Source organism: Jaculus jaculus, chromosome 1 (assembly GCF_020740685.1).
Source record: "Jaculus jaculus isolate mJacJac1 chromosome 1, mJacJac1.mat.Y.cur, whole genome shotgun sequence".
NCBI classification, from domain to species: Eukaryota; Metazoa; Chordata; class Mammalia; order Rodentia; family Dipodidae; genus Jaculus; species Jaculus jaculus.
In genome coordinates, this window is record NC_059102.1 from 295,305,250 (window position 1) to 295,332,712 (window position 27,463).

The window sequence follows — 27,463 nt, forward strand, 5'->3', positions numbered from 1 at the left end:
GGACCTGGGTTCAGTTCCTCAGTACCTGTGTAAAGCCAGATGCACAAGGTGGCACATGTGTCTGGAGTTTATTTGCAGTGGCTGGAGGCCCTGGTGTGCCCATTCTGTCTCTCTTTCTCTCTCTCTCACAAGTAAACAAATTAATAAAATTTTCTTTTAAAGAAGAAGGATAGTTGAGCACCATGGCTCGCTGCTCTCTACTTCTTCTCTGTTGACATGTTGATGGGATGCTGGTTTCTTGCTCATGCCACGCTTTCTCTGTCATGATGGAAATTCGCTTCAAAACCGTCTGCTGAAAAGAGACCCTTTCCTTCCTTAAGCTGTTTCTGGTCAGGTATTTTGTCCCAGTAATAAGAAAGTAACAAGCTGGGCATGGTGGCACACGTCTTTAATCCCAGCATTCAGGAGGCGGAGGTAGGAGGATGGCCGTGAGTTCGAGGTCACCCTGAGACTCCATAGTGAATTCCAGGTCAGCCTAGGCTGGAGTGAGACCCTACCTCAGGGAAAAAAAAAAAGGTAACAGATGATATTCTTCTATAATTTAATTTTATAATTTCCTAGATGTGTAGCAGATGCACATCAAGCCATTCTGTGTCGATGTTGTTCCTTTGTGCCGGGTGAGGGCATGCAAGGGGAGCTGGGCTTGAAAGATGGGGAGTCAGAATCTGCTTCCCCTGCCAGTCACCTTCTTGTTCACTTTCTTCCTCAAATCTCTCTGTTTGACCATCACCACTTGAAATGATTCTCTTGCCATGACATTAGTGAAACATGCTTGTAAATCCAGCTTATGAGAGGCTAAGACAAGAGGATTGTATGTGAAGATAGCCTGGACTACACAGTGAGACCTACCTCAGAAAGAAAGAAAGAAAGAAAGAGAGAGAGAGAGAGAGGGAGGGAGGGAGGGAGGGAGGGAGGAAGGAAGGAAAGAAGAAAGGAGGGAGGCTGTCTCGTGTGCAGTGAACAATTACAGTTCCCTGTTTGTTTACACACAGATCTAGACCCATGCTGTGAGTTGCTTCTCTCTTACCATTAGTGTGAGTCAAGTCATGAGCGGGCTCAGACTTCAAGCACATAAAGTATAAACCCCGTAGCATCCGAGAACCTTGGGGGTTTGACCGGAGAGGTTCTGACATTGGGGTCCTAGGAAGGATGCTGGGAGCACACCCACAGCTCCGGGCTGGCAGGGGAAGTACGCCTGGGCAGCAGGCTCCATAGGTGATCGGAAGTCCTTTATGCTGTGGGGAGTCCATCTGTGTAAGACAGGCAGAAGGCTATGACTGAGGATAAAGGGAACGCAGGGAAGGCTCAGGGATAAAGTAACACTCCTCCTGTCTACTTTCCTTCCATCCTTTTGCCTTTTTTAAAAAAAATTGTTATTTAGGGCTGGAGAGATGGCTTAGCGGTTAAGCGCTCGCCTGTGAAGTCTAAGGACCCCGGTTCGAGGCTCGGTTCCCCAGGTCCCACGTTAGCCAGATGCACAAGGGGGCGCATGCGTCTGGAGTTCGTTTGCAGAGGCTGGAAGCCCTGGTGCGCCCATTCTCTCTCTCTCCCTCTATCTGTCTTTCTCTCTGTCTCTGTCGCTCTCAAATAAATAAATAAAATATTAAAAAAAAAATAAATTGTTATTTATTTATTTATTTGAAAGTGACAGACAGAGAGAAAGAGGCAGATAGATAGATAGAGAATGGGCACGTCAGGGCCTCTAGCCACTGCAAAGGAACTCCAGACGCATGTGCCCCTTGTGCATCTTGCAAGCGTAGGTCCTGGGGAATTGAGCCTCGAATAGGGGTCCTTAGGCTTGACAGGCAAGCGCTTAACTGCCAAGCCATCTCTCCAGCTCCCTTTTGCCTTTTTAATGTGGATTTATTGAATGTATTCTGTGACCCTACCTGGTGGAAGTTCAAAACAGAGTAACTGCTAGCATGCTTTTTGCTCCCTTGCCCCTTAAATCTCCTGAAGTACCTAGATGCACCTGTTTTTGCATACTGGATGCCTCCCTGCTGCATCCCAGCTTTCTGGGTTACCTATGGCTCCTTAGTCAGCCTTGGTGTGTGTCTCTCAGTCAAGATTTGGCACATTCAAGGTGGCATGGTTATAGACTAGGCTGGCTTGAGAGTCTATATGGGGAGCCTTCCCTGACCCTTTGGGTCCTATTGTGGGTGCTGTGTCTCCACATCCCACTGCTTCGGGTGCTCACCCTAACAAGAGCAGAGAAATCCTGAAATGTGTTCAAGAGCCGTTGCCTTCACTTGCAGAATGCAGAGTCCTGGCCTTAGGCATGTTCTCAGCTCCAGGTTTCTACTTCAAGAGCTCTGCACATTATAAGTGCTTAGAAACTGGTCCTTGATTTAAGGATTAATTCTAAAATATTTTATTTATTTATTTGGGGGAGCAGATAGATAGATAGAGAGAGAGAGAGAGAGAGAGAGAATGGGCGCGTCAGGGCCTCCAGCCACTGCAACCGAACTCCAGACACATGTGCTACCTTGTGCATCTGGCTTATGTGAGTATTGAGGCATTGAACCTGGGTCCTTAGGCTTCTCAAGCAAGCACCTTAACTGCTAAGCCATCTTTCCAGCCCAAGTTAAGGGTTAATTCCAAATTCAGAAAAGGAACAGTTAATTACAATTCCCTATCTCCTACCAGACTTCTCTCCCTGGATGTGCCAGAGGCACTCCATATGCAACATGTTCTGACCCAAGGTCATCATTGTCCTCCTCCATGTCCTTGGCTTTCTGCCAGCGATGCTTTCTAACAGGTCAGCTATGCAAACCTGCTCCTCTCTCACTCTCTGCTGCCTCCCTGTGGCCATGACAGGCAATGCCAGCTTTATACTTTGCCTGTGGGACTTCAATAATTTTTAAAGTTTGCCTTCTTCCTTTGGAATTTTATGGAATGAGTAAGATTTGTTTCAAGGTAGTTTTGTTTATTATTTAATTTTAATAACGTGGAATTTTGATGAAATTAGAATTATTAACATAGCTGCTAACACAGCTCAGTGGTATAGAAATTACACCAATATTTGTTTACTTCCTAGGGATGAAGTTAACTTCAAAAATAGAAGCTGTTAGGTAAAGAGAAAAGGTGACAGCCTGTGAAGCCTAAAGACCCAAGTTCGAGGCTCGGTTCCCCAGTACCCACATAAGCCAGATGCACAATATGGTGCACGTATCTGGAGTTTGTTTGCAGTGGCTGTTGGCCCTGGTGCACCCATTCCCTCTCTCTCTCTCTCTGTCATTCTCAAATAAATAAAGTAATTTTAAAAAAGATGATGAATTTCCTTAATAGGGGTGAGGGTTTATCTTCTCAACCTTTCCTTGATCCAAGTTTTCAGTTGGATCACAAGTCGTTTTCCTTCGTTGTTTGTCACATCATATATATATGTATATGTATATGTATATGTATATGTATGTATGTATGTATGTATGTATGTATGTATATTTGTTTTAGTTTTTGAGGTAGGGTCTCACTCTAGCCCAGGATGGCCTGGAATTCACACTGTAGCTCAGGCTGGTCTTGATCCTCCTATCTCTGCCTCCCAAGTGCTGGGATTAAAGGTGTGTGCTGGGCTGGAGAGATGGCTTAGTGGTCAAGTGCCTGTCTGTGAAGCCTAAGGACCCTGGTTCGAGGCTCGATTCCCCAGGACCCACGTTAGCCAGATGCACAAGGGGGCACATGCATCTGGAGTTCGTTTGCAGTGGCTGGAGGCCCTGGCGTGCCCATTCTCTCTCTGTCTCTATTGGCCTCATTCTCTGTCTGTCCCTCTCAAATAAATAAGTAAAACAGAAAAATAAAATAAAATAAATAAAGGTGTGTGCCACCACACCCGGCTACATCTCATATTTCTGCATTTAGGGCTTGATTATAAGAGTGCTTTTTCTCATAAGTGGCCTCAAATCCTTTATAGAAGTGGATTTTGGAAGTAAAATAAAAATGCAACATACCAGCATGACTTCTTAAGAACTGGTCAGTTCTGCTCTGGCCTGGGGTTGTTTCAAACACCTCAGGGACAGGTGTCAGGGTGAGGAAAATACAAGAGTAATTTCCAAAGTGCCCCTTTCAGACCAGTTCAATTTTTCTTTTTTCTGAAATGGCACTTATTCTCCACACTGTGAAAAACTTCAGTCCTCATCCTAGTAGTCTCTTTAATTTATTTTTTATTTAAAAAGTTTTATTTATTTATTTGAGATAGCGAGAGACAGGAGACACACAAAGAGAAAATGGGCATGCCAGGACCTTCCGCCACTGCGAACGAACTCTAGAGGCATGTGCTACTTTGTGTGTCTGGCTATATGTGGGTACTGGGGAATTGAATCTGGGTCATCAGGCTTTGCAAGCAAGTGCCAGTAACAGCCGAGCCATCTCTCTAGCCCCTTTCTTTAAACTTTTTTTTGAGGAAAGCCCAACAGACTGTTTTTTTGTTTTTGTTTTTGTTTATTTTTAATGGGAGAGAGCAAGAGTGGGAGAGGAGGGGGAGAGAGAGAGAGAGAGAGAGAGAGAGAGAGAGAATTGGCACACCAGGGCCACTAGCCAATGTAATCAAACTCCAGACGTGTGTGGCATGTAGTGCGCATGTGCGATCTTGCCCATTTGCATCACCTTGCATCTGGCTTAGGTGGGACCTGGAGAATTGAACATGGGTTCTTCGGCTTCACAAGCAAGTACCTTAACTGCTAAGCCATCTCTCCAGTCCTTTTTTTTTTTTTTTTTTGTAACTTTCCCTCTTTTTTATGTGAGAGAGGGAGAGCAGGAGAGAGAGTGAGAGAATTGATGGGGGGCCTCCAGCCACTGCAATTGAACTCCAGACACATGCACATGTGTGAACTTGCACACTTGTGTCACTTTGTGCACCTGGCTTACAAGTGATCTGGGGAGACAAACATGAGTCCCTATGCTTCCCAGGCAAGCTCCTTGACTGTTAAGCCGTCGCTCCTGTCCTCCCTACATTTTAAAAAAATATTTTTATTTATTTGAGAGATACAAAGAGTATGGGTGGGACCACAGCCTCTTACCACTGCAAATGAACTCCAGATGCATGTCCACCTTATGCATTTGGCTTTACATGGGTGCTGGGGAATTTAACCAGGACTGGCAGACTTTGAAAGCAAGTACATTTACCATTGAACCATCTCCCCAGACCAATTTATATCTATCTATCTATCTATCTATCTATCTATCTATCCATCTTCCACACATATCTTCCACACATATGCATACACATGTGGACATGCACTTGTATACATACGTATGGCCACTTGCTTATGAACATGCATACACACATATACACGCAAAAGGAATAGTTATCTCAAGAGGAAATGTGGCATGTACAAAGACATAGATATGGGAAGCAGCATGATATGTTGGGGCACTGGATGGTAGCAGTCATGATGTCATAGTGTACAGACAGGGACTATATCATAATGGGAAATCTTATTGCATTTTTTTTCTTTTGGTTTTTTGAGTTAGGGTCACCATACCATGTTAAGCAGCTTTTGGCTTTTTAAAAAAATTAATTTGCAAGCAGGGAGAAAGAGAGAGAGAGAGAGAAGAGAGACAGATAGAGAGAGGATGGGCATGCCAGGGCCTCTAGCCACTGCAAACAAACTCCAGACACATGTGCCCTTTGTGCATCTGGCTTATGCGGGTCCATGGGAATCAAACCTGGGTCCTTTGGCTTTGCAGGTAAAAATGCCTTAACCACTAAGCTATCTCTCCAGCCCTTATATGTTAATTTTAAAAATATTTTATTTATTTGACAGAGAAAGTGGGGAGGGAAGAAAGAATGAGTGTACCAGGGCCTCCAGGCACTGCAAAGGAACTCGAGATGTGTGCACCTCCTTGTGCATCTGGCTAATGTGGGTCCTGGAGAATCAAACCTGGGCCCTTTGGCTTTGCAGGCAAGTGCCTTAACTGCTAAGCTGTTCTTCCAGCCCCCTTATATGTTAATTTTTAAAGGTTATTTATGATCTGTCTCTTCCCATTAAGAAGCAAGCTGCTGGGCTGGAGAGATGGCTTAGCGGTTAAGCGCTTGCCTGTGAAGCCTAAGGACCCTGGTTCGAGGCTCGGTTCCCCAGGTCCCATGTTAGCCAGATGCACAAGGGGGCGCACGCATCTGGAGTTCGTTTGCAGAGGCTGGAAGCCCTGGCGTGCCCATTCTCTCTCTCTCCCTCTATCTGTCTTTCTCTCTGTGTCTGTCGCTCTCAAATAAATAAATAAATTTAAAAAAATTAAAAAAAAAAAAAGAGAAAAGCAGCAAGCTGCTAAACTGGGAGTGGTGGTGCATGCCTTTAATCCCAGCACTCGGGAAGCAGAGGTAGGAGGATCACCGTGAGTTTGAGGCCACCCTGAGATACATAGTGATTCCAGGTCAGCCTGGGCTAGAGTGAGACCCTGTCACAAAAAAAAAAAAAAAAAAAAAAGAAGCAAGCTGCTAAGCCAGGTGTGGTGGTGGCACACGCCTTTAAACCCAGCACTCGGGAGGCAGAGGTAGGAGGATCACCATGAGTTTGAGGCCAGCGTGAGAATACATAGTAAATTCCAGGTCAGCCTGGGCTAGAGTGAGACCCTACTTTGGAAAACTGAAAAAACAAACAAGTAAGCTGCTTGAAGAACGTTATGACTTTGCATGGTAAACCACTGTACCACACATATGCATGGGCACCATGAACACATATGTATATCCCACATATGCACACATACACATGCACATACATATACATGCAAAAATAGTAGTTATTTCAAAAGAATTTAATTATATGCATTAATGTCTGTAAAGTGCTCAGAACAAGTACATTTCCAAGTCACTGGCAACACAGTGCTCGATATATACTAATTGAATGGTAACTAGGGTTGTTTATTTTTCGTTTTCCCCACCAAGACAACAGGGTGTTTGCAATAACAGGGAAACCACAGAGGAGCCATGGATGGAGCAAGGGGCTGCGACTTTAAGGGAGAGAGGCTGAGACTAGTCACTGTGAGCCCTCATCCAAGGGCAGGCAGAGAATGCCTTCCTCCAAGGAGTGAAAATTGCTCAGGCTGCTTCCTGCCTGCCTTGGCTGGTGTGGCAGCTTGCTTTCTCATTCCTTCCTGGGCTCCACCCTGGTGGCTCAGTGGCAGCCAGAAGGAAATCCTCCTCCTGGGGTATCAGCTTCAAGGATTAGTTGCTCTAAAGGGGTTAACTTTAGAGAAGCCCGAGTTTGGAAGGTAAGATGGACAGGAGATGGAGAACTGGCAGCCGTGGAGAATTTCTTTGCAAAATCCCTTGGGCCCTGGGAATGAAAGGGCCTGGGGCACATGGGGAGCAGAAGAGGCATTCCTAACCCCCTGGCCACCTGGAAGGAGCCCCATGATCCCCAGCCTTCCCTGCAGGGTTCTGTCCCTCCATCCATCATGGTTTCGGCTCTGCTTCCTGCACGGGAGAAAACGAAAGTGAAAGGCAGCCTGGCTGGCGGCACGGCTGTCTCCAGACTCCCCGCTTTCCTCCCTGGTTTCTTGCTTTTCTTCCCCTCTCTCCTCGTTCAGGAATGCCAGGACCGTCTATACACACACTTGAAAGATGTCATTGTCTGGGGTTCATGCTATGTCACATGACTGATCAGATCAAAACGCAGTGGCTTTGTGGATCCTGTAGCTGATAGATGCTGTCATCTCAATGCTGGGGTAGTGGCTTGGCTCTGTCTGGTGTCTGGATTGAATCTAAGGTATCCAGAGTCCACTGAGGATGGCTGGCAAACTGACTTGACCAGCTCTCCTATTTGCATAGCATTTATGTGAACATGGGCTGGGACAGGATAGGATTTGTTAAACAAAAATTTCATAAAGAGACATGATGGCCTCTACCATTCAACGAGTGCTGACATTTGCTACACATCCTACTTATTTACTGCATTCTACTTATTACTATATTGGTGTCTTTAGTTTCAGAAACATAAGTGAGAATCAACAATCTAAGATTACACAACCAGGAAGTGACATTTAAGTCACACACCCAGGGACTTAAAGCTGAAGTGAGAATGCATATATTTCCACTGCTACTTGGAGTAAACATACCCTGGCACAAAGCTGACATACACCAAGCCAGCAAGCACAGTGATCAAGCTCAACAGAAAAACAACTGGACAAAGACCATGCAGTGTATTTTTCTTATTAAATAAGAATTCTTTGATTTTCTTAAAGCCATCAACAACTGGTAAGTATGTTTACATATATTGAAAAAAGCAGTCTATTTTCTTAACTAACCATGAAATGTTTTGAATTCTATTATATGAAAACTATATCAGAAGATCTATCATAAAAAATAAGGTCAAATGAGCTGAATTTTCTGCAACATCATTTGGAATTGTTAGTAAATGTTAAATTTTTGTGAAGATGGGTTTTTATAGCTCGAATTTAGGAAAGCCTTTATATATTATTTGTCTAGAAGCATGTATGATTTGCATAGAAGCATAACTCAACATGAAATCTAGGTTTGAAAATATCAGGAAACTGAAAGTGATGCTAAATGATGACAGAAAGAGGGATGAAGGTGGAGAAGAAGCGTTGAATGTAGTGGATTCTGAGGGTCACACTAAGGTCTGGGACCTTTATTCTCCCCAATGGGAAATCCCTGGAGGTTTTTAAAATTATTTTTATTTATTATTAGCAAAAGAGCATCTCACAGGTTCATGACAGGTGGATGAAGGAGAAAAATTAGGAAATACTAAGTAAGTGAAGTAGGTGAACTGGGTTAAAAGCTGATATGTGGACTAGAGAGATGGTTGAGTGGCTATTCCCCAACTCCCCAGAACCCATGGAAGCATAAGAGGGATCACGCATCTGTAGTTCATTTGTAGCAGCTGGAGACCCTGGTGCACCCATTCTCTCATATATAAGTAAAAATTAAAAAAAAAATATATTTTAAAAGCTGATGTGTGCCCATGAAAAGTGTGATAGGCATACAAAGACAAAACTCGCCAGGCATGGTGGCACACACCTTTAATTCCAGCACTCGGGAGGCAGAGATAGGAGGATCACTGTGAGTTCGAGGCCACCCTGAGACTCCATAGTGAATTCCAGGTCAGCCTGGGCTAGAGTGAAACCCTACCTCGAAAAACCAAAAAAAAAAAAAAAAAAAAAAAAAGACAAAACTCACCATTAGAAGGAATCAGTATACTGATTTCTTAATACAATTGGGCAAATTGATGGAATGGTTTTATTTCCTTTTTTTTTTTTTTTTTTTTTTTGGCCACTCAGACTGCATCCTCTCTCTCTATCTGCTCCCAAGGAGAGCAGGAACAATCATCAAATGGCAAGTGGCAGTTGTAAAGCAACACCGAGAACCAACTTCACGCTCAGGAGAGAATGTTTTGCCTCCTCCTTATGGTTAATTTTATTTTTCTTTTGATAGCTTATGAATTTTACTGTATGACCCTATCAGATGCTGATCAAATTCCCATCAGGGTACACTCTAATATTCTCTCTTTCCTGTCCCCAGTCCACCGAGGGCCCTCCTTAGTGGGGTTATTGGTGTTTCCCATGGAGTCATGAATCCTTTTTATTAGATAAAAAATTATTATTTATTATTATTATTGTTATTATTTGTTTTTCTGAGGTAGGGTCTCACTCTGGCTCAGGCTGACATGGAATGCACTACGTAGTCTCAGGGTGGCTTCTAACTCATGGCAGTCCTCCTACCTCTGCTAGGATTAAAGGTATGCGCCACCAGGCCTGGCTAGGTAAAAATTTACATAATCCCCTCCCACCACTCTCCTTTTTCCCCTTAGCCACCCCTCCTCCTCTTAAGCCCCTCTTCTCTTTTTCTTCTAAATATTTTATTATTTATTGAGACAGAGAAAGAGACAGATGAGACAGAGAGAGAGAGAGAGAGAGAATGGATGCACCAGTGCCTCTAGCCACTGCAAATGAACTCCAGACATATCCACCACCTTATGCATCTGGATTTACGTGGGTACTGGGGAATCAAACTTGGGTCCTTCGGCTTTGCAGGCAAACGCCTTAACCACCAATCCATCTCTCCAGCCCAAATATTCCCTGTTCTATTTTGATGTTTTTTTGGGGGGTCCTCCTCCATCATACATAACATGTTGATGGGCCCAATATAATGCAGGTCTTGGGCAGGTAGCAACAGTTACTGTGAGGTCATGAATGCAACCTTGTGTCTGGAGTGCATTCCAAAGCACTTCTACCCATCCTTTAGCTCCTACATTCTTTCTGCCTTCTCTTCTGCAACAGTTCCTGAAACTTGTAGGGTACAATAGAGATGTCAGTGATGAACACTCAACTGTCTATGTCACTTTTTCTCAGTACTGTTGAGTGTCCCCAGTAGTCACTGCTATCTGAAAAACCTCCAACCAAAAGTGAGAGCAGCATTAATATTTGATATACACATACATTTTTAAAATATTTATTTATTTATTTATTTAAGAGGCAGAGAGAGAGAGAGGGAGAGAATGGGCGTGTCAGGGCCTTCAGCTACTGGAAGCAGATTCCAGATGCATGCACCACCTTGTGCATCTGGCTTACATGGGTCCTGGCGAATCAAACCTGGGTTCTTTGGCTTTTCAGGCAAGCGCCTTAATTGCTAGGCCATCTCTCCAGCCCCACATAATTTTTTAAAAAATATTATTTACTTATTTGCAAGGAGAGAGAGAGAAAGCGAGAGAGAGAGAGAGAGAGGGAGGGAGACAATGGGCACGCTAGGGCCTCTAGTTGCTACAAACAAATTCCAGATGCATGAGCCACCTTGTGCTTTATGTGGTACTGGGAAATCAAACCCAGATTATTAAGGTTTGCAGGCAAGTGCCTTAACCTGTGAGCCATCTCTCCAGGCCAACACATAACTTTAGACACAGCAATTTGGTGGCCATAATGTGTCCATTAAGCCAAACAACAGTAGCAGCTTCCTCATTAGGGCTTACGTCAACCATAGGCTTTTGCCTAGATTTTCAGTACCAGGCGTGAATTTCCTCCCACTTAGTGGAGCTTAAATCCAATCTGAGAGCAATCATACCATTATTGCACTATTGGGCACTTCTTGGCTGACTGGCAGGGAGGCAGAGGTAGGAGGATTGCCGTGATTTCGAGGCCATCCTGAGACCACATAGTGACCTGCAGGTCAGCCTGAGCTACCTCAAAAAATCAAAGAAACAAAAAAAACACACACACTCCCCCCAAATCCCCATAGATTACTTTTCTCCCCCCGCAGTTTGTGAAGCACTTTCCAGCACCATAACAGCAAGCCTGCAGGGAGGTGGTTTCTGGCTCAGTCCTAGCTTGATTCCTGTGTCCTACAACTGAAGCAGGTGGAGTCTTCAGCAATAGGGTCATATCATCTAGTTCTGGTGGCAATCAAGAGCATTGTTTTGGGCTGGAGGAATGGCTTAGTGGTTAAGGCACTTGCCTACAAAGCCAAAGGACCCAGGTTTGATTCCCCAGGACCCATGTAAACCAGATGTCCAAGGTGGTACATGTGTCCGAAGTTCATTTGCAGCGGCTGGAGGCTCTGGCATGCCATTCTATCTCTGTCTGTTTCTCTCTCTCTCATAAATAAATAACAATGTGTTTTTTTTTTGTTTTTTTTTTTAAGAGCGTTGTTTTATGGGACTCAGGGGCCTCCCTGACCAACCACTTACTAGGTGGTATCGCACCCTGGCAGTGGGATTTTTCTGTGAGCGCCTATGGCTTCTGGGCTCAACACTCTATCCCTCTTTAGGGTGCTTGTACTCAAACTCTCTCTTTCAAATTATATGTGCTTTTAGTTAGCTAACAAAGACGTTGGCTTCCATATGGCTTATTCTGAACATCTTTAGTTTTGATTAACCCTCATCCCACCCCTTCTCTCTGCCATAATCCTTCCCTGAAAATGTTTCATTTTAAAATGTAATTTAAAATACTTAATAAACAGTAACAAAAATAAAACATGTAGGGGCTGGAGAGATGGCTTAGCGGTTAAGCGCTTGCCTGTGAAGCCTAAGGATCCTGGTTTGAGGCTCAATTCCCCAGGACCCACGTAAGCCAGATGCACAAGGGGGCGCATGTGAATGGAGTTCGTTTGCAGTGGCTGGAAGCCCTGATGCGCCCATTCTCTCTCTTCTGCCTCTCTCTCTCAAATAAATAAATTTAAAAAACCAAGTATTTAATGCATATTATATATAATGGAAACAGAATACAAAATTAAACATGACTCCAACTTAAAAAAACTATAATAATCTATTAAATATGACTAGTAGCTATTTCTGAGTGGTGTGAGTATAAAGCTATGTTTTGCATTTGTTTTGTTTTGATTTTTTGAGGTAGGGTATTGCTGTTTTTCATATTTTTTATAAAATAATTTTTACTTATTTGTGAGGAGATAGAAATAGACAGGGGGGGGGGAGAGAAAGAGAGTGAATGGGTAGCCAGGGATTCTTGCCGCTGCAAAGGAATCCCAGATGCATGCTCTACTTTGTGCATATGGCTTTACATTGGTACTGGGAAAGTGAACGGGGACTGGCAGGTTTGCAAGCAAGTGCCTTTCACTGTTGAACAATGTCTCCATATTGTGTTTTTAATATTTTTAAATTACATATATCCATAGTATTTTATAATTAAGAAGTTCTATATTGGAAAAGGAAATGTGCTGGGCATGGTAATGCATGCCTTCAATCCCACCACTGCTGAGGTTGAGGTAGGAGGATGTATGTGAGTTTGAGGTTAGCCTGGGGCTACAAAGTGAGTTCCAGCTCAGCCTGGGCTAGAGTGAGCCTCCTACCTCGGAAAAAAACAAAAACAAAAAACAAAAATAAAACCAACGCAACAAAAAAGACTTAGAAAAGATGAACGTCTTTTCCCTGTTCTGAGCCTATGAATTGCTTGTTTCTTGTGTTCAGATGGGAGGTCAGAAGACTGAACATGCTGCTTCTGTTCATACCACTGGCCCTAGCCAGATAATCCCAATCGGCACTCCAAAAACTCCCATCAAGTCCCAGAGAAGTTAAGCGTCCATTTTTTTCAAAGAAAAGGCGCAAAGTTGTAGCCACAGGCATTTACCATCATGGAGGCCACGGGTCACAGCCACCTCCAAGAGGAATCCACTTCCTCCAGGACTGGGAAGGCCACAGAGGACGATCTTCTGTTGATTAAAGCTGTTCAAAAGCAAGACGTCCCCTGGATCCAGCAACTGCTAGAAAGGGGGGCTGACGTCAACGTCTCGGAGGAGCAGGGCGGCTGGACCCCGCTGCACAACGCGGTGCAGCGCGGCAGGGTGGACATCGCGGAGCTGCTGCTTCGCCACGGCGCCGACCCTCACGCGAGGAAGAAGAACGGGGCCACGCCCTTCATCACCGCGGCCGTCCACGGCCACGTGCGGCTGCTGCAGCTCTTCCTGTCGGCCGGGGCCGACGTCAACGAGCGCGACGCCAATGGCTTCACGGCCTTCATGGAGGCCGCCGGGCACGGCCACGCGGACGCCTTGCGGTTCCTCTACGAGCACGGCGCGGACGTGAACCTGCGCCGAGAGGCCCGGGCCGAGCTGCGGCGGCTGGGGAAAGGGGGCGCCACGGCGCTCATGGACGCGGCGGAGCAGGGCCACGTGGACGTGGTGAGGACCCTCCTGGACGACATGCGGGCCGAAGTCAACGCGCGCGACAACATGGGCAGGAGCGCCCTGGTCCACGCGCTGCTGCGCGCCCGCGACGACGACGGCGCCGCGGCCGCGGGCCTCCTGCTGCTGGACCGCGGGGCCGACGCGAGCGCGCGGGGCGAGGGCGGGGAGACGGCGCTGGCGCTGGCGGTGGAGAGCCGGCGCGCGGGCCTGGTGCGGCGGCTGCTGGGCCGCGAGGACGTCGAGCTCGACGCCGCCGACGGCCGGGGCCGCACGGCGCTGCTGCTGGCCGTGGAGCTGCGGCTGCCGGAGGTCGTCCGGCTGCTGTGCGAGGAGGGAGCGAGCACCGAGTGCGGGGACCTCGTGGGCATCGCCAGGCGGAACTACGACCCCTCGCTGGCGGAGCTTCTCCTCCTGTACGGGGCTCCGGAGCACGTGGACGCCCCCGAGGAGGAGTGGACCCCTCGGAGCCCACGCTGGGGCCCGGCCCTGAGGAAGCTCCGCGGCATCTACCGCCCCCTGATCGGCAAGCTCAAGATCTTCCTGGACCACGAGTTCAAAGTGGCCGACACGTCCGCCGGGGGCGTCTACCTGGGCTTCTACGAGGAGCGGGAGGTGGCCGTCAAGCTGTTCCGCGAGGGCAGCGCCCGCGCGCTCCGGGAGCTGTCCTGTCTGCGCAGCTGCGCGCACAGCGGCCACGCGGTGACGTTCCACGGCAGCGAGAGCCGCCGGGGCTGCGTGTACGTGTGCGTGGCCCTCTGCGAGCGGACGCTGCCCGAGCTCCTGCGGGCTGGCGCCCAGCAAGCCGCGGGGGGCGGGGAAGACAGGCTTTCGCGCAGGGTCCTGCTGTCCGTCTTCAAGGCTGTCGGGCACTTACACTTGACCTGCGGGTACACCCATCAGGATCTGCAGCCGTGCAACATCTTAATAGGTGAGTCCCCGTGCCTCAAACTAGGCTGAGCGAGAGAGAGCACCCCGGGACGGAGGAGCTCCCACCGAACACAGCTTTGTTTCCGTGCAGAGTGTTGCAGGCTTGCCAGAGCAACAGAAAGTGCAGGCGAGAAGACGCCTTCCGTGGCTGAGCCGTCCCCCGTCGTGGAAGGCAGGAGGTCAAGGGAGTGCAAGAGAGCACCTCGTCCGTGAGGGCAGAACCTCATGACCTAATTAACGCTTAAAGCTCGAAGCTGGGGATGTGGCTCAGTGGTAGAGCACTTGCCTAGCATCAGCAAAGACCTGGGTTCGATCCCTAGCCTCAACTCTAAAATTATCAAATTTCCTAGAACAGAGGAGAAAATCCCGGGTGTGGTGATGACATCTTAGGTGAAATATAAAAGACATGATCTATGAAGAAAAAAAAAATTAAGATTAGTTGATTCCACTAAAATTAAGGATTTTCTATACTGAAAAAAAAAATTCTTCTCAAGAGAATGAAAAGAAGATAATGCATTCTTAACCAAAATATGCAGAGCCCCCAGAAGTCAACTATGAGAATAGGAAGCAGTCTGATTTAAAAAGAAAATGGGTGCTGGAGGGATGGCTTAGTGATTAAGGAGCTTGCCTGCAAAGCCAAAGAACCCAGGTTCAATTCCCCAGGACCCACGTTAGCCAGATGCACAAGGGGGCACATGTGTCTGGAGTTCGTTGGCAGTGGTTGGAGGCCCTGGTACGCCCATTCTCTCTCTCTCTCTCCCTCTCCCTCTTTCTCTGTTAAATAAATAACAATAAAAAAAAATGGGCCAAAGACATTAGAAAACTGAGGCTTTCTGGCCTAAGGGTAGAGAGCAGATTTTGTTTTAAACTGCCCATACACAGAATTCTGTGATTTAAGTAGCAATTAGGCTTAAGTGTTCAAAAAAGATTATAACATGTTAACAACATTCATTAAATCTAATAGTAAAAAAAAAATCATGTTTTCCCCACTCCACTTGCCTTTCCAATTCAGCACCACCACTAGTTATGTTAATGGAATATTTTATACTTTTTGCTAACAGTTCCAAAATTGCAATTAGTTTTACACTTATGGATTTATTTAAGTGAGATCTGTTTCCCTGTCTAGGGACACTTGTCTACGAAATACTTGGGCTGTGTTTTTCTTCACCCATTGTTTTAGTTCTTAGGAAATCCAGGCTTCTGCTTCAGCCTCCTGAGCACTGGAATGATAGGAGTGAGCCACCATGCCTAGCTATGCTGGATGAATACTTCAGTAGAATCATGCTGGTTAGACTGAAGGTTCCCAGACAACTTTAATATGTAAATTTGGAATCAAAGATTCTAAAAGTACACAATTACATCAGCCTTCATAATACTTGGGGTCACACAGCCATCTTTCACAGACTCCTTCAAGCTAGTTACGGGGGATAAATCCCTAACGTATCTTTTTATCTTGTTCCTGACTTCTACCATTCATTCATCACTCTTCTGAGGGTTCATGGCTTCCTTCAAGAAGGGTGCAGCATATGATGGGAACAAGGAAGCATTAACTTGGTACAAGCACATTATTGATTTCAATCTAAAACTCAGAGTGGCCTGATGCTGGTTGGCTTTACTGAGTGGAATGTTAGGCCAAGACATTCTTAAAACATTTTTTTTTTTTTTTATTGACAACCTCCATTCATATACACAATGTACCCTCATCCTGGTCCCCTCCCTTTACTCCTCTTTTGTCCCCTCCCCCTCCCCCACCTGCTTCTTTCCAACTAGTCTCTCTCTTATTTTTAAAATATTTTATTTATTTCTTTATCTGAGAGAGATTTAGGGAGAAAAAAGAAGAAAGTGAGAGAGAAAAAGAGACAGAGAGAGATTGAGAGAGAGAGACAGGCACACAAGGGCCTCCAGCCTCTGCATACAAACTCCAGACGCATGCGCCACCTGTGCATCTGGCTTATGTGAGTTCTTTGGCTTTGCAGGCAAGTGCCTTAACAACTAAGCCATCTCTCCAGTCGTCCTATTTTATTTTGATACCATGATTTCCCCCCTTATATTATGCAGGTCTTGTGTATGTAGCATCAGCCGCTGAGATCATGAATGCAGTGGCCACTTTATGTCTGAAAGACAACATTCCAAAGCACTCCTCTCTCCAACCTTTGGCTTTTACGTTCTTCCCACCACCTCTTCCACAGTGGTCCTTGGAGGGTATGGTAGAGACGTTTCTCAGTGCCATATATGTCGCTGTCATTTTTTTCTCAGCTCTTTGCTGAGTTGTGAGTCTCCCTAATGGTCTCCAACATCTGAAAAGAAACGTTTCTCTAGCCGAAAGGGAGAGCAACATTAATATATGGACATAAACACAAGTATTTAGGGGGCAGTTTGGTGGATATAATATATCCATTTAGCCAAACAATAGAAGTAGCTTCCCCCCAGGGCTTATGACCTCCCCAGTCATAGGCTTGTGATGAGGTTTTCAGTACCAGGTATGAATTCTCTCCCATGAAGTGGGCTTCAAATACAGAGAGCAGTTGTTTTCCCCCATAACAGACATGCCACTGTTGCAACAGGAGCATCATTGGTTAGTTGTTAGTTGGCCACAACATGTTACATTAACTATTGCCAGCAGCCCCTTCATAAGGCTGTGCTGTGCCTCTAGGAACTGCAGGACAGGGCAGCTGGTTAATTTCACCCTCATAGCTTTCTGTTATCTGTCCTGGACTGTTGGCCCGTCTCAAAGAGAATACATTGTACATGAAGCTATATATTTATTTAAATGCATTGACTGTCACATAATGAAGAATAAATATTTTCCATGCACCTTTGAAATTATTCCTTAGATTCCAAGAATGCTGTTCGCCTGGCAGATTTTGATCATAGCCTCAAGTGGATGGGAGATCCACAAGAAGTCCAGAGAGATTTGGAGGTAATCTCTGCTTCTTCTTTGTTCATTGACTCATTTCCTAGGGCCATTCAGCAACATGCTTATTTAGCCAGGAAGTAAAGACTTTCCAAAGCTTTCTCCCATCCTGTTCACTGTCTTTACTGCCCTGCAAGCAATGACATCTCCCTGGATCTCTCTATAGCAGAGCTTCCAGTGTGCAGAGATGGCATAATGGTTGGGTCAGCGTGGAGTCTCTTCTTGCTGTGGCTGCTCTCTGTACTTCTTATTATCTCCTTCTTCTCTCACTAGCTAAACAAGTAACTTAATCAAATACTTCCAGGATGTATTTCTACCTCAAAGGTCCTGCAGGAAGGGTTTTATATTTTATTCCCCCCCCCTTTTTTGGCCACAGAGTAAAATAAATGAGATTTCTTTCCTCATGCTATTCAAATTTATATGCTGAACACCAAAGAAGACCAGATCCTGAGGCCTCAGAAACTCCTAGAAGCAATGAGGCCAATCCTCTGCCTAGAAGAGACAGAACCTGCCAAGAAGTTAAGGCTCTGAAGTAGCTGGTGTTCCTGAGAGGACACAGATGGAACAAAGCCCCAAGCTCATGGGACATGCTTGGACAGTTTTCTCCTGCATAGTAAACCAATAGCCAGACTTCCCTGGCTTCATGATGTGGTGGTTCCAGGTTCAGATATTTCCCAAAGGGTATCTATTCAGATAGCTTCTATGCTGACTTCCTTCTTTGCTTTTGTTTCCTGCTGTGACCTAATTTCTGGGGCCAGCTCTATGTCCTTACATACCTGGACAGGCTCCATTAACTGATGCCTCATATAGGGCTGGACCCAAAGTCCCACTTTCCAGGAAGTCTCAAGGTATCCCCTTTGTGTAAAGCACTCTCTGTTTGCCTGACTTTTCTATGTTCTTTCAGTATATTTAAGACCTACCTCAAATCCCTCTGCTGTCAAGAAGTCTGTCCCAACATCTCTGGACCAGGGCTATCTTGTATTCCTCACAAATCTAAACTGTATGTCTATACTGCCTTGGAGAACTTTCTATGCACAGAGCTGTGTCTTCTCTCTGTTAGAAGTCTGCAGATGCCTTGAAATTCCTCCCATCCTCCACTTTCACTTAGCCTGCACCATACCTTCTGTATGTTTTACCTTTGTGTAGCAGTGGCCAAAATGCTGGAGATAACAATTTAGAGCAACAAAAATTTATTTCGATCACAGTTGCAGAGCTTCCAGCCCACTGTGGAATTGAGGGTTTGGTGGAGCAGTCCCAGTGTCCCTGCTTCCTCAAAAACAGGCCCCACTTTCCACAGTCCCAACATCTCCAAAATGCCTATTCAGATGTTAAATCTAGCAGGTCAGAACCTAATCCCTTCTGAAAATACCCTCATAGACACCCTAAGAGGTGTGCTTTACTAATCTTCTAGGCAGGCCTCAATCTAGTCAAGTCGACAGTCAAAATGAATGATTACACCTTCAAAGGTTATCCAGAGAGAGAACTCACTGCATCTTTGGCTTGTTTTGTGGCTTCTGCATAGGCCCTGGGACGGCTAGTCCTGTACGTGGTCAAGAAGGGTGAGATCCCTTTTGAAACACTGAAAGCTCAAAATAATGAAGAGGTGATTCGGCATTCTCCAGATGAGGAGACTCGAGACCTCATTCATCACCTGTTCTGTCCTGGGGAGAATGTGAGGGATTGTTTGAATGACCTGCTGGGACATCCCTTCTTTTGGACTTGGGAGAAGTAAGTAAATTGCAAGCGTGTATCTCCTGGAGAAGGTGGAGTAGTGTGGGCAGCAGCCAGGCCTGGGCTCAGTACACCTCGGCTTTTCTCTCACGTTGGCATTAACATCCTGGTCCTGGTCTTACCTTCTGAGGACTAAGTGGGAAGAAAAGTGACTTCCTCTTTCATTGTATAGAATTTCAGTTTTCTCATCATGGAAAGAGTGGAAAGTTTGAGATAATCATGATAGTTCTATCCTCCTCAGCCGCTACAGGACACTTCAGGATGTGGGAAATGAATCTGACATCAAATGCCGAAAAGCTGAAAGTAATCTCCTTCAACTACTGCAACCTGAGACATCGAATACTTCTAGAAGTTTTGATTTATGGACGTCTAAGGTACGAACTATTCCTATGGTATAGGAAATTGTTCCAGAAATGAGGTTGTGTAGTGTTTATATTATTTTTAAAATTTGATTTAATTTTATATAAATTATAACAAACTATATATACTCTTTTATCTCCTTGCCCCTGCTCCCACTACCCTGGGGGCTCCTCCTTACTGGGAGTATGGTATTCACTGTGGGGTCATGAAGACCTCATTTAGTTCTTATGGTATAGCAGGGGGTCATGCTTCAGGGTGTTTCCACCCACTCTATGGCTCTTAGAATCTTTCTGCCTCTCTTCCACAGTGTTCCCTGAGCCATGGTAGGCCTGCTGGCAGTCTGATTTAGTGTTGAGTTGTCTGTAGCCTCTGGATTTCTGCTTTGATGTGTTTTTATTGATCACTGTATCTGTCACCATCACCCTGGATGTGGTTGTCAGGCTAGCAGTAAGAGCAGTATTCATGTTGCCACTTCTCAGCAGCAATTTATTCTGGGCCCCAGTAGATGTAGAGATGGGACATCTCATGGTGGGCAGTCAACTATCTTTTGGTCTTTTTGTCAACATCAGTGGATGTTGGTTCTCCCCTGTTTTCTCTGCCTTTGCTGATATTCCCCCTGGTTTGTTCACTCCCCAGCAGCTGCTTCTAGAATGGCTTGTTTCTGTCATTTTTCTGACTTGTTTTCTATCATTATCCTGTTCACACCAGGTAGCGAATGAGGTGATTTTCCCCAGCCCACTTGCCTCTTTCAGGTCTCTGCTCCCTCTATCAGAGCCCAGGTCTCCTGACAGACTGTTATTCAGTCTGTGCCTTAGGATGGCCTTGACCTAGCCCATAAGCCATTCCTTCAAGCTTGGCCACGAGTTTTATTAACATTATGACAGAAGAAATGGACCAAACAGAGCCTAAGCTAAGGGAAGTACGCCCATGAGGTCTCAGCTTAGGTATAGGCTGGCTGCCTCTGCGGCTTATGAGTGGTCTTATCTCTGAGGATTCACATGCAGACCTACATTATTCTGAGAAAATAAACTGAAGAAAAGATGATCTCACAAATTTTCCCTCCTCAAGACAAGTTCTGTAGAATTTAAATTAATTTTAATTTTGTGGAGTTAAATGAACCATCATCTTAATCTAGTTCTTATTACCAGGGCCTTCATCATGATTATTATTAACATTTATTAAATACCAGTTGTGTGTTGGCCTGATAAGAGTGTCTGGGCACATAAACTAGAATATGCAAGGTTCCTATGGGGGCTGAGAAGCTTGCAGAAATGATGTGGTGTTCTTGCTGGGTGCCCCGCTGTCATGTCCAAGGCACTCTGGGAGAATCCGGAACCTTCATGTCTTTGAAACCAACAGCTTCCTGATCCTAGGCCTCTGCTTCTCTAGGCCTTTGCTTCTGGTTCTCATTTTGTTTTCCTTCCTTCACTTGTCTTCATGTCTGTTTGCATTGCTGGCCTCCAGGTTCCATGAGGGCAGAGACAGTTTACTGTCTTGATGATTGTGATATCCCTGGTATGGAGTATGCGTGCCACAATCCTTTGTAAGGCTTCAGCTCACACTTTAACTTTATAGAAACAGAGAAATTGAAATTAGAGCAGATAATGGTGATGATTATATAATAATGCTTGATGACCATATGACTATTAGAGGAATTAATGAATCAATGAGAATAATCAGGCAAAATCCACTTCAGAGAGAAGGAGAGAGCCCTTATTCACACACAGAACTCTGCTGGATAATGCCAAAAAACATTTCTTTGGTTCTTTATTTCCCCTCAAATTTCATTGACTTAAATTGAAATCTGCTTGATTTAAATTCATGTACTTTTTTTCTTTTTTCTTTTGTTTTTGAGACAGTCTAATGTATCCCAGGCTGGTCTTGAATTTGCAGTGTAGCCAAGAGTGACTTTGAACTTCTTACCCTGCTGCCTCCACCTCCCCAGTGCTGGTGTTCCAGGTGTTGCTGGAGAATCAAGCTCAGGGCTTTGTGCATGTAGGCAAGCATTTTACCAACTGATCTACATCCCTATCCAATAAAGTCATACCTTAAAAAATTCACATGTTTTTCTGTTGACGTTAGTGACTTACTCCCTTTTTTTTTGCGGCTACACAATTTGTTTTTGGCAGACGGGACTAGAACCCAAGGTTTTCAGAGGACAGCACGTCGTTAGTGTCTCAGGCTCCCGTCCTCTCTTACACCACTCAGCGTTGCTTACGTGGGCTCTGCACAGGCCTGGGCCATCTCCACAGAGCCCCCAACTACCAGGGGCTCTCTCCTCATGGTTGTTCCCTTTTGTCCTCTTATACTACACTCTTTCAAAACATGGGAACACCTTACCAGGATGATAAGCACAGAGAAAGAGTAAGGCACTAACATGGAAGAAGTTACCCTAGGAAATTTGGAGAAGCAAGCAATCTTTTGAAAATATACTTCAGCAGCAACAACAAATTCCAAAGAAACTGCATAAAACCAACTAATCCACCAGGCAACTGCATTTACTTTGGGAATGGTTTCCAAGGCTGCTTTCCATCTGAACAAAGCTCCTTATGGAGGAAATGTAACCAAGTGTGAATCTAGAAGGAGAGCCTCAAGGATAAACATGTTTTCTAGCATAATGAGTGAATTTCCTAACGCAATGGCCAAAGATTATTTTTTAATAATGTTTGTTTATTTATTTATTTATTTATTTATTTATTTATTTATTTATTTATTTATTTGAGAGTGACAGACACAGAGAGAAAGACAGATAGAGGGGGAGAGAGAGAGAGAATGGGCGCGCCAGGGCTTCCAGCCTCTGCAAACGAACTCCAGACACATGCGCCCCCTTGTGCATCTGGCTAACGTGGGACCTGGGGAACCAAGCCTCGAACTGGGGTCCTTAGGCTTCACAGGCAAGCACTTAACCGCTAAGCCATCTCTCCAGCCCTTTAATAATGTTTTAATTGTCATATGCTTTTGTTGTATATGGTGCTGGGTTTCATAAGGACATTTTAGTGTGTGTGTGTGTGTGTGTATAATAATTTTATTGATTTATTTGAGAGAGAGAGAGAGAGAGAGAGAGAGAGAGAGAGAGAGAGAGAGAGTATATGAGTACATTGAGGTCTCTTCTTGCTGCAAACAAACTCCAGATACATGTACCACTTTGTGCATTTGGTTTATGTGGGTACTGGGGAATTGACCCTGGCTGGCAAGCTTTGCAAGCAAGTGCCTTTAACTTCTGAGCCATCTCCTCAGCTCCACAAGGACAAGGACCTTATAATGAACTCTGAGCATATTCTCCTTCTGTATGTCACCGTTCTTCCCTTTTTTCATCCTCTGTTAGTCATTTTTGTTACCTTAGGTAGTTTCACTTCTGTTTTCATGACAAATACACATACATTATCTTATGCATCTATATAAAATCTAGAATCTGTGGCTGGCGAGATGACTAAGTGGTTCAGGCACTTGCCTGCAAAGCCTAATAACTCAGGTTCAATTCCCTAGTACCCACTTAAGCCAGATGCACAAAGTGGTACATGCATTTTGAGTTCATTTGCAGTGACCAGAGGCCCTGGTGTGCCCAAACTCTATCTTTCTCTTTCTGTATCTTTCTGCTTGCAAATAAATAAATAAAAAATATTTTTAAAACATCTAGGATGCACAAACAAGATGACTGGCTTAATTCACTTAATATGATTATCTCCAGTTGCATCCATTTTCCTGCAAATGAGATGTCTTCCTTCTTCTTTATGGTTGAAAAATTCCATTGTGTGTGTGTGTGTATACATATATACATATATATATTGCACATTTTCTTTACCCATCCCTCTGCTGAAGGACACCTGGGCTGGCTCCATAACTTATCTGTAATAAATATTGATGTGCAAGTATTTCTGTGCTGTGTGACTTAGAGTACTTGGGGTAAATATCCAAGAATGGAGTAGCTGGGTTATATGGTAGATCTAATTTTATTTTTTTAAAGAACTTCCATATTGATTTCCATAGTGGTGGGCTAATTTACATTCCTATAAAGATATCTTAATATGCTTCATTTCTTATGGAAATTTGATAAACATAGACAAAAACATAGTTGCTTAAAATTCTCTCATTCATGGGCTGGAGAGATGGCTTTGTGGTTAAGCTGCTTGTTTGCAAAGTCTGTGGACCCAGGTTTAATTCTCCAGAACCCACCTAAGCCAGATGTACATGGTGGCACATGCATTTGGAGTTCATTTGCAGTGGCTAAAGTCCTCAGCATGCTCATTCTTTCTCTTTCTCTCTCTCATATATAAATAAAAATAGAATATTAAAGAAAATCTCTTGGGCTAAGGAGATGTTAAGGGTCTTGCCTGCAAAACCAAAGGACCTAGGTTTGATTCTCCAGGACCTATGTAAGACAGGTGCCCTAGGTGGCACATGTGTCTGGAGTTTGTTTTCAGTGGCTGGAAGCCCTGGAAGACCTATTCCCTCTCCCTCCCTCTTCCTTTCTTTCTCTCTCCCTCTCTCAAATAAATAAATGAAAATAAAAAATCTTTCATTCAAACACAACACAATTAGCCTGGGAGGATGATTCAGTGGCTAAAGGCACTTGTTTGCAAAGTCTGTTAACCTTGGTTTAACTCCCTATTACCCACATAAAGCTGGATGCAAGGTGGTGCATGTGTCAGGAGTTTATTTGCTGTGACAAGGGACCCTGGCATGTACACACGCGCGCGTACACACACACACACACACACACACACACACAAATAAATGCCCATAAATAAAACTAAAAAACACAACATAACTACATTAATGTTGTAGCATATATCATTTTTCTTTCTATTGGTTTGTTTTGCTTTTAGTAGAAGGTGATTTATGTTTAAATTTGTGGGTTTTTTTTTTTTTTTTTTGCCTTATAGGATTCATATACCATCAGGAGTTGTTTTGTGTTGCTATCCCATTTTTGTGTACTGTTTTGGGTTTTTTTTTTTTTAGATTGACAAATATGTTATGGGCAAAATGAATGCTTTCTATAAGAAAGGAAAGAGATATAAGAACACTGTGGGGGATCTGCTAAAGTTCATTCGGAACATAGGACAACATATTGATGAGGAAGTAAATCAAAAGTGAGTACTGTTTTCATTCTTATAATGCCTGTGTGACGTGAGAACAGCTAGAAAATCCACTTCTAAATGATTCTGAATGGAAAGAAGAAAATTTATTTTAATCAAAGAAAAGCAGTTATCTTCTGTTTAGAAAAGGGATCTCACTGCTGCCTTACCATTAATTATAGGCATGTTAGGCAAGCTGTCATCTTCCTTTTTAGTTTTTGCTGGACCTCATTGAACAGAAGACAGGAAAGCCATGGCAATTGGATGCAGGGTTATAATAATTGAACACAGGAGCTTGGAGAGATGGCTCAGGAGGCAAGAGCCCTTGGTGTGCAGGCTTGTGGCCCTGGGTTTGATCCCTGGTACCCACATAAAAAGGTGGGCACACATGATAAGAGGTGTGGAGAGAAGAAGATTGCTGGGGCTTCCTCGGCAACCATACTAATAGAAAACCAGGGAGCTCCAGGCTCAGCGAGAGACTGTCTCAGGGAAACAAGACAGAAGGGCGATGGAGGAGGACACACCCGGTGTCTTCCTCTGGTCTCCATATGAATGTGCACAAAGCACGCGTTTCTGCGTACACACATGCACACACTACGCACATATGAGCAAACCAAAAAAAAAAAAAAAAAAAAGCAAACAGCAAATTGTGCTAGTTATCCTCTCTTGCTGCCAAAAAATGCTAAGCTGCAAGCACACATATCCATGCAAAAACCCCTTGTAGTCCAGGCTTACGTTTTTGGATTCGGGGATTATATATAAGTGGTTGTAGGATTATTATTTCCATTTTTATGAATGAAAAGACAGGTTCTGAAAGATTAAGTGGCCAAAAGTTGTCCAGTTATTAGAGTCAGGAGACAAATTTTGTTCTTTTAGATTCCAAAGTCCTTCTGTCTGCTATTATAATCCAGAAAGTTCACTATGCTTCTGGGCCATGTGCTATGAAGTTGGGTGAAGAGTTTGGGCAGATAGACCAAACTATCTGTGTTTCATTTCAGCTTAAAGGAGAGAATTGGAGATCCTTCTTGTTATTTTCAGAAGACATTTCCAGACCTGGTGATCTATGTCTATAAGAAACTAAAGGACACAGAGTATCAAAAACATTTCCCTCAATCCCCACCAAGCCTCAGTGTGCTGGAGGTGGCTGAGCCAGTGGACCCTGAGTGACGACGGAGACAAGTTAAGGAACCCTTTATTATTGGCTGTGTAGCCCTTGGCAAGTCGCAACTCTCTGGGACTTCTGGGTAACCTGGTTGCTTGAGAGGGCTGAGTTGGGTAGTTGACTTGATAGTTTCTGGCACAGTAAGTTTGACACATTTATACAAAAGCAGTATGTGTCCAAACTATGCTAGTCCATTTTAGTGGGGAAAGCTAAGTGGCAGGAACTATATCAAAGGACAGAGTGCCGAGACTCCAAAGGCCATAGGCTTTACAACAATTATCTCATTTAATTCTCCAAATGATTTGCAAAACAGAACTGACCCTCATTTAAGAACGAGAGGCTCAGAGAGTTTGAATGACTTGACTAAGACCACACAGACTTGTACAGAGCATTGCATAAATGGGTGAGGTAAGGCTGGGTGTGGTGGTGCATGCCTTTAAGCCCAGCACTAGGGAGGCAGAGGTAGGAGGATCACCACGAGTTCTAGGCTACCCTGAGACTACATAGTGAATTCCAGGTTAGCCTGAGCTAGAGTGAAACCCTACCTCGAAAAACCAAAATAAATAAATAAATAAAATAAAAATAAATAAATGGGTGAGGTGATGGTGATATCTAATATGGAAATTTAAAAAATTTAATTAGCATTCCTTGTCTCCTCTGGCTGAAACGCAGAAAGACTATGCTGGGCTGGAGAGATGGCTTAGCGGTTAAGCGCTTGCCTGTAAAGCCTAAGGACCTCAGTTCGAGGCTCAGTTCCCCAGGACCCACGTTAGCCAGATGCACAAAGGGGTGCACACATCTGGAATTCGTCTGCAGTGGCTGGAAGCCCTGGCGCACCCATTCTTTCTCTCTCTATCTGCCTCTTTCTCTGTCTACCACTCTCAAATAAATAAATAAAAATACCCCCCCCCAAAAAATAAAAAAAAGACTATGCTAAGAGGGCTCCAGGAGGTTCATTTATTTATTCAATATTAGTTGAGTGCTAGTATAGGTCTAGGCAATAAGGCAGTGGCTCTCACTTGGGTCATTTGGCAGTGTCTGAAGCAGCTTTTGGTGTCATAGCTTGGTGGTGGGGGAGCCCAGTTACTGGGTAGGTAGATACCAGAGATGTGATCCAACACTCTGTTATGCATGAAGCCCCCCCCCCCCACAACACCACGTTATGCAAACCAAAATGTCAGTGGTGCTGAGGTTGAGAAAGCCTGTCTGAAGGGGCTGGGACCCTTTTGAACTGGCTCTGAGTTCAGGCCTGGAGTGTGGGGACCACCCAGCAGAAAAGTGTCTCAGATATATTTTCTTGCTGCTGGAATTGAAGCTCCTTAGGGCCAGTCACTATTTTTGAGTTTGTATCTTCACTGCTTGGGGAAATGTCTGCCCTGTAGTAGTGCTTGAGAAGTAGTCACTGAATAATGATGAACCACCTTTGTACATGAACAATATGATCTTACCTTTAACAAATTCCTTTTGTTTAATTTATAAAGACAGGGTTTCATGTAGCCTTGGCTGGCCTTGAACTCCTGATCTTCATAAACACGATGATTGCTTTAGGTTTTAAAATTCAACTTTGGTCATCTGATTTATAGTGATCTGGTTATGTCAATCAAAATGCCCATGTGTAAAATATACTCAATAAAATTTTGACTCGTCTTATTAAGTCTGATTTTCTTTGGGTGACATTTAGTGACTTGTAGTATCTAAAATAGAAAAGACGA

The 27,463-nt window shown here is 44.5% G+C and overlaps 1 protein-coding gene and 1 pseudogene across 3 annotated transcripts; one reads left to right on the forward strand and one right to left on the reverse strand.

The window, feature by feature from the left end:
• The first annotated feature begins 7,006 nt into the window (after positions 1-7,006).
• Rnasel (ribonuclease L) lies at positions 7,007-26,550 on the forward strand. 3 transcript variants are annotated; one of them, XM_045131966.1, is made up of 8 exons: positions 7,007-7,203; positions 7,918-8,188; positions 12,867-14,510; positions 17,344-17,429; positions 18,946-19,151; positions 19,396-19,528; positions 24,474-24,604; positions 25,588-26,550. In XM_045131966.1, exons 3-8 carry the CDS (start codon positions 13,031-13,033, stop codon positions 25,754-25,756), a joined length of 2,205 nt encoding a protein of 734 aa, XP_044987901.1. In that variant the 5' UTR covers positions 7,007-7,203; positions 7,918-8,188; positions 12,867-13,030; the 3' UTR covers positions 25,757-26,550. The 3 variants fall into 3 exon arrangements, with proteins under 3 accessions (XP_044987901.1, XP_044988020.1, XP_044987951.1); XM_045132085.1 differs by lacking the exon at positions 7,918-8,188; XM_045132016.1 differs by lacking the exon at positions 7,007-7,203 and having other exon boundaries at positions 7,216-8,188.
• On the reverse strand, positions 9,223-9,415 carry LOC123458056 (annotated as a pseudogene).
• Positions 26,551-27,463: the final 913 nt, after the last annotated feature.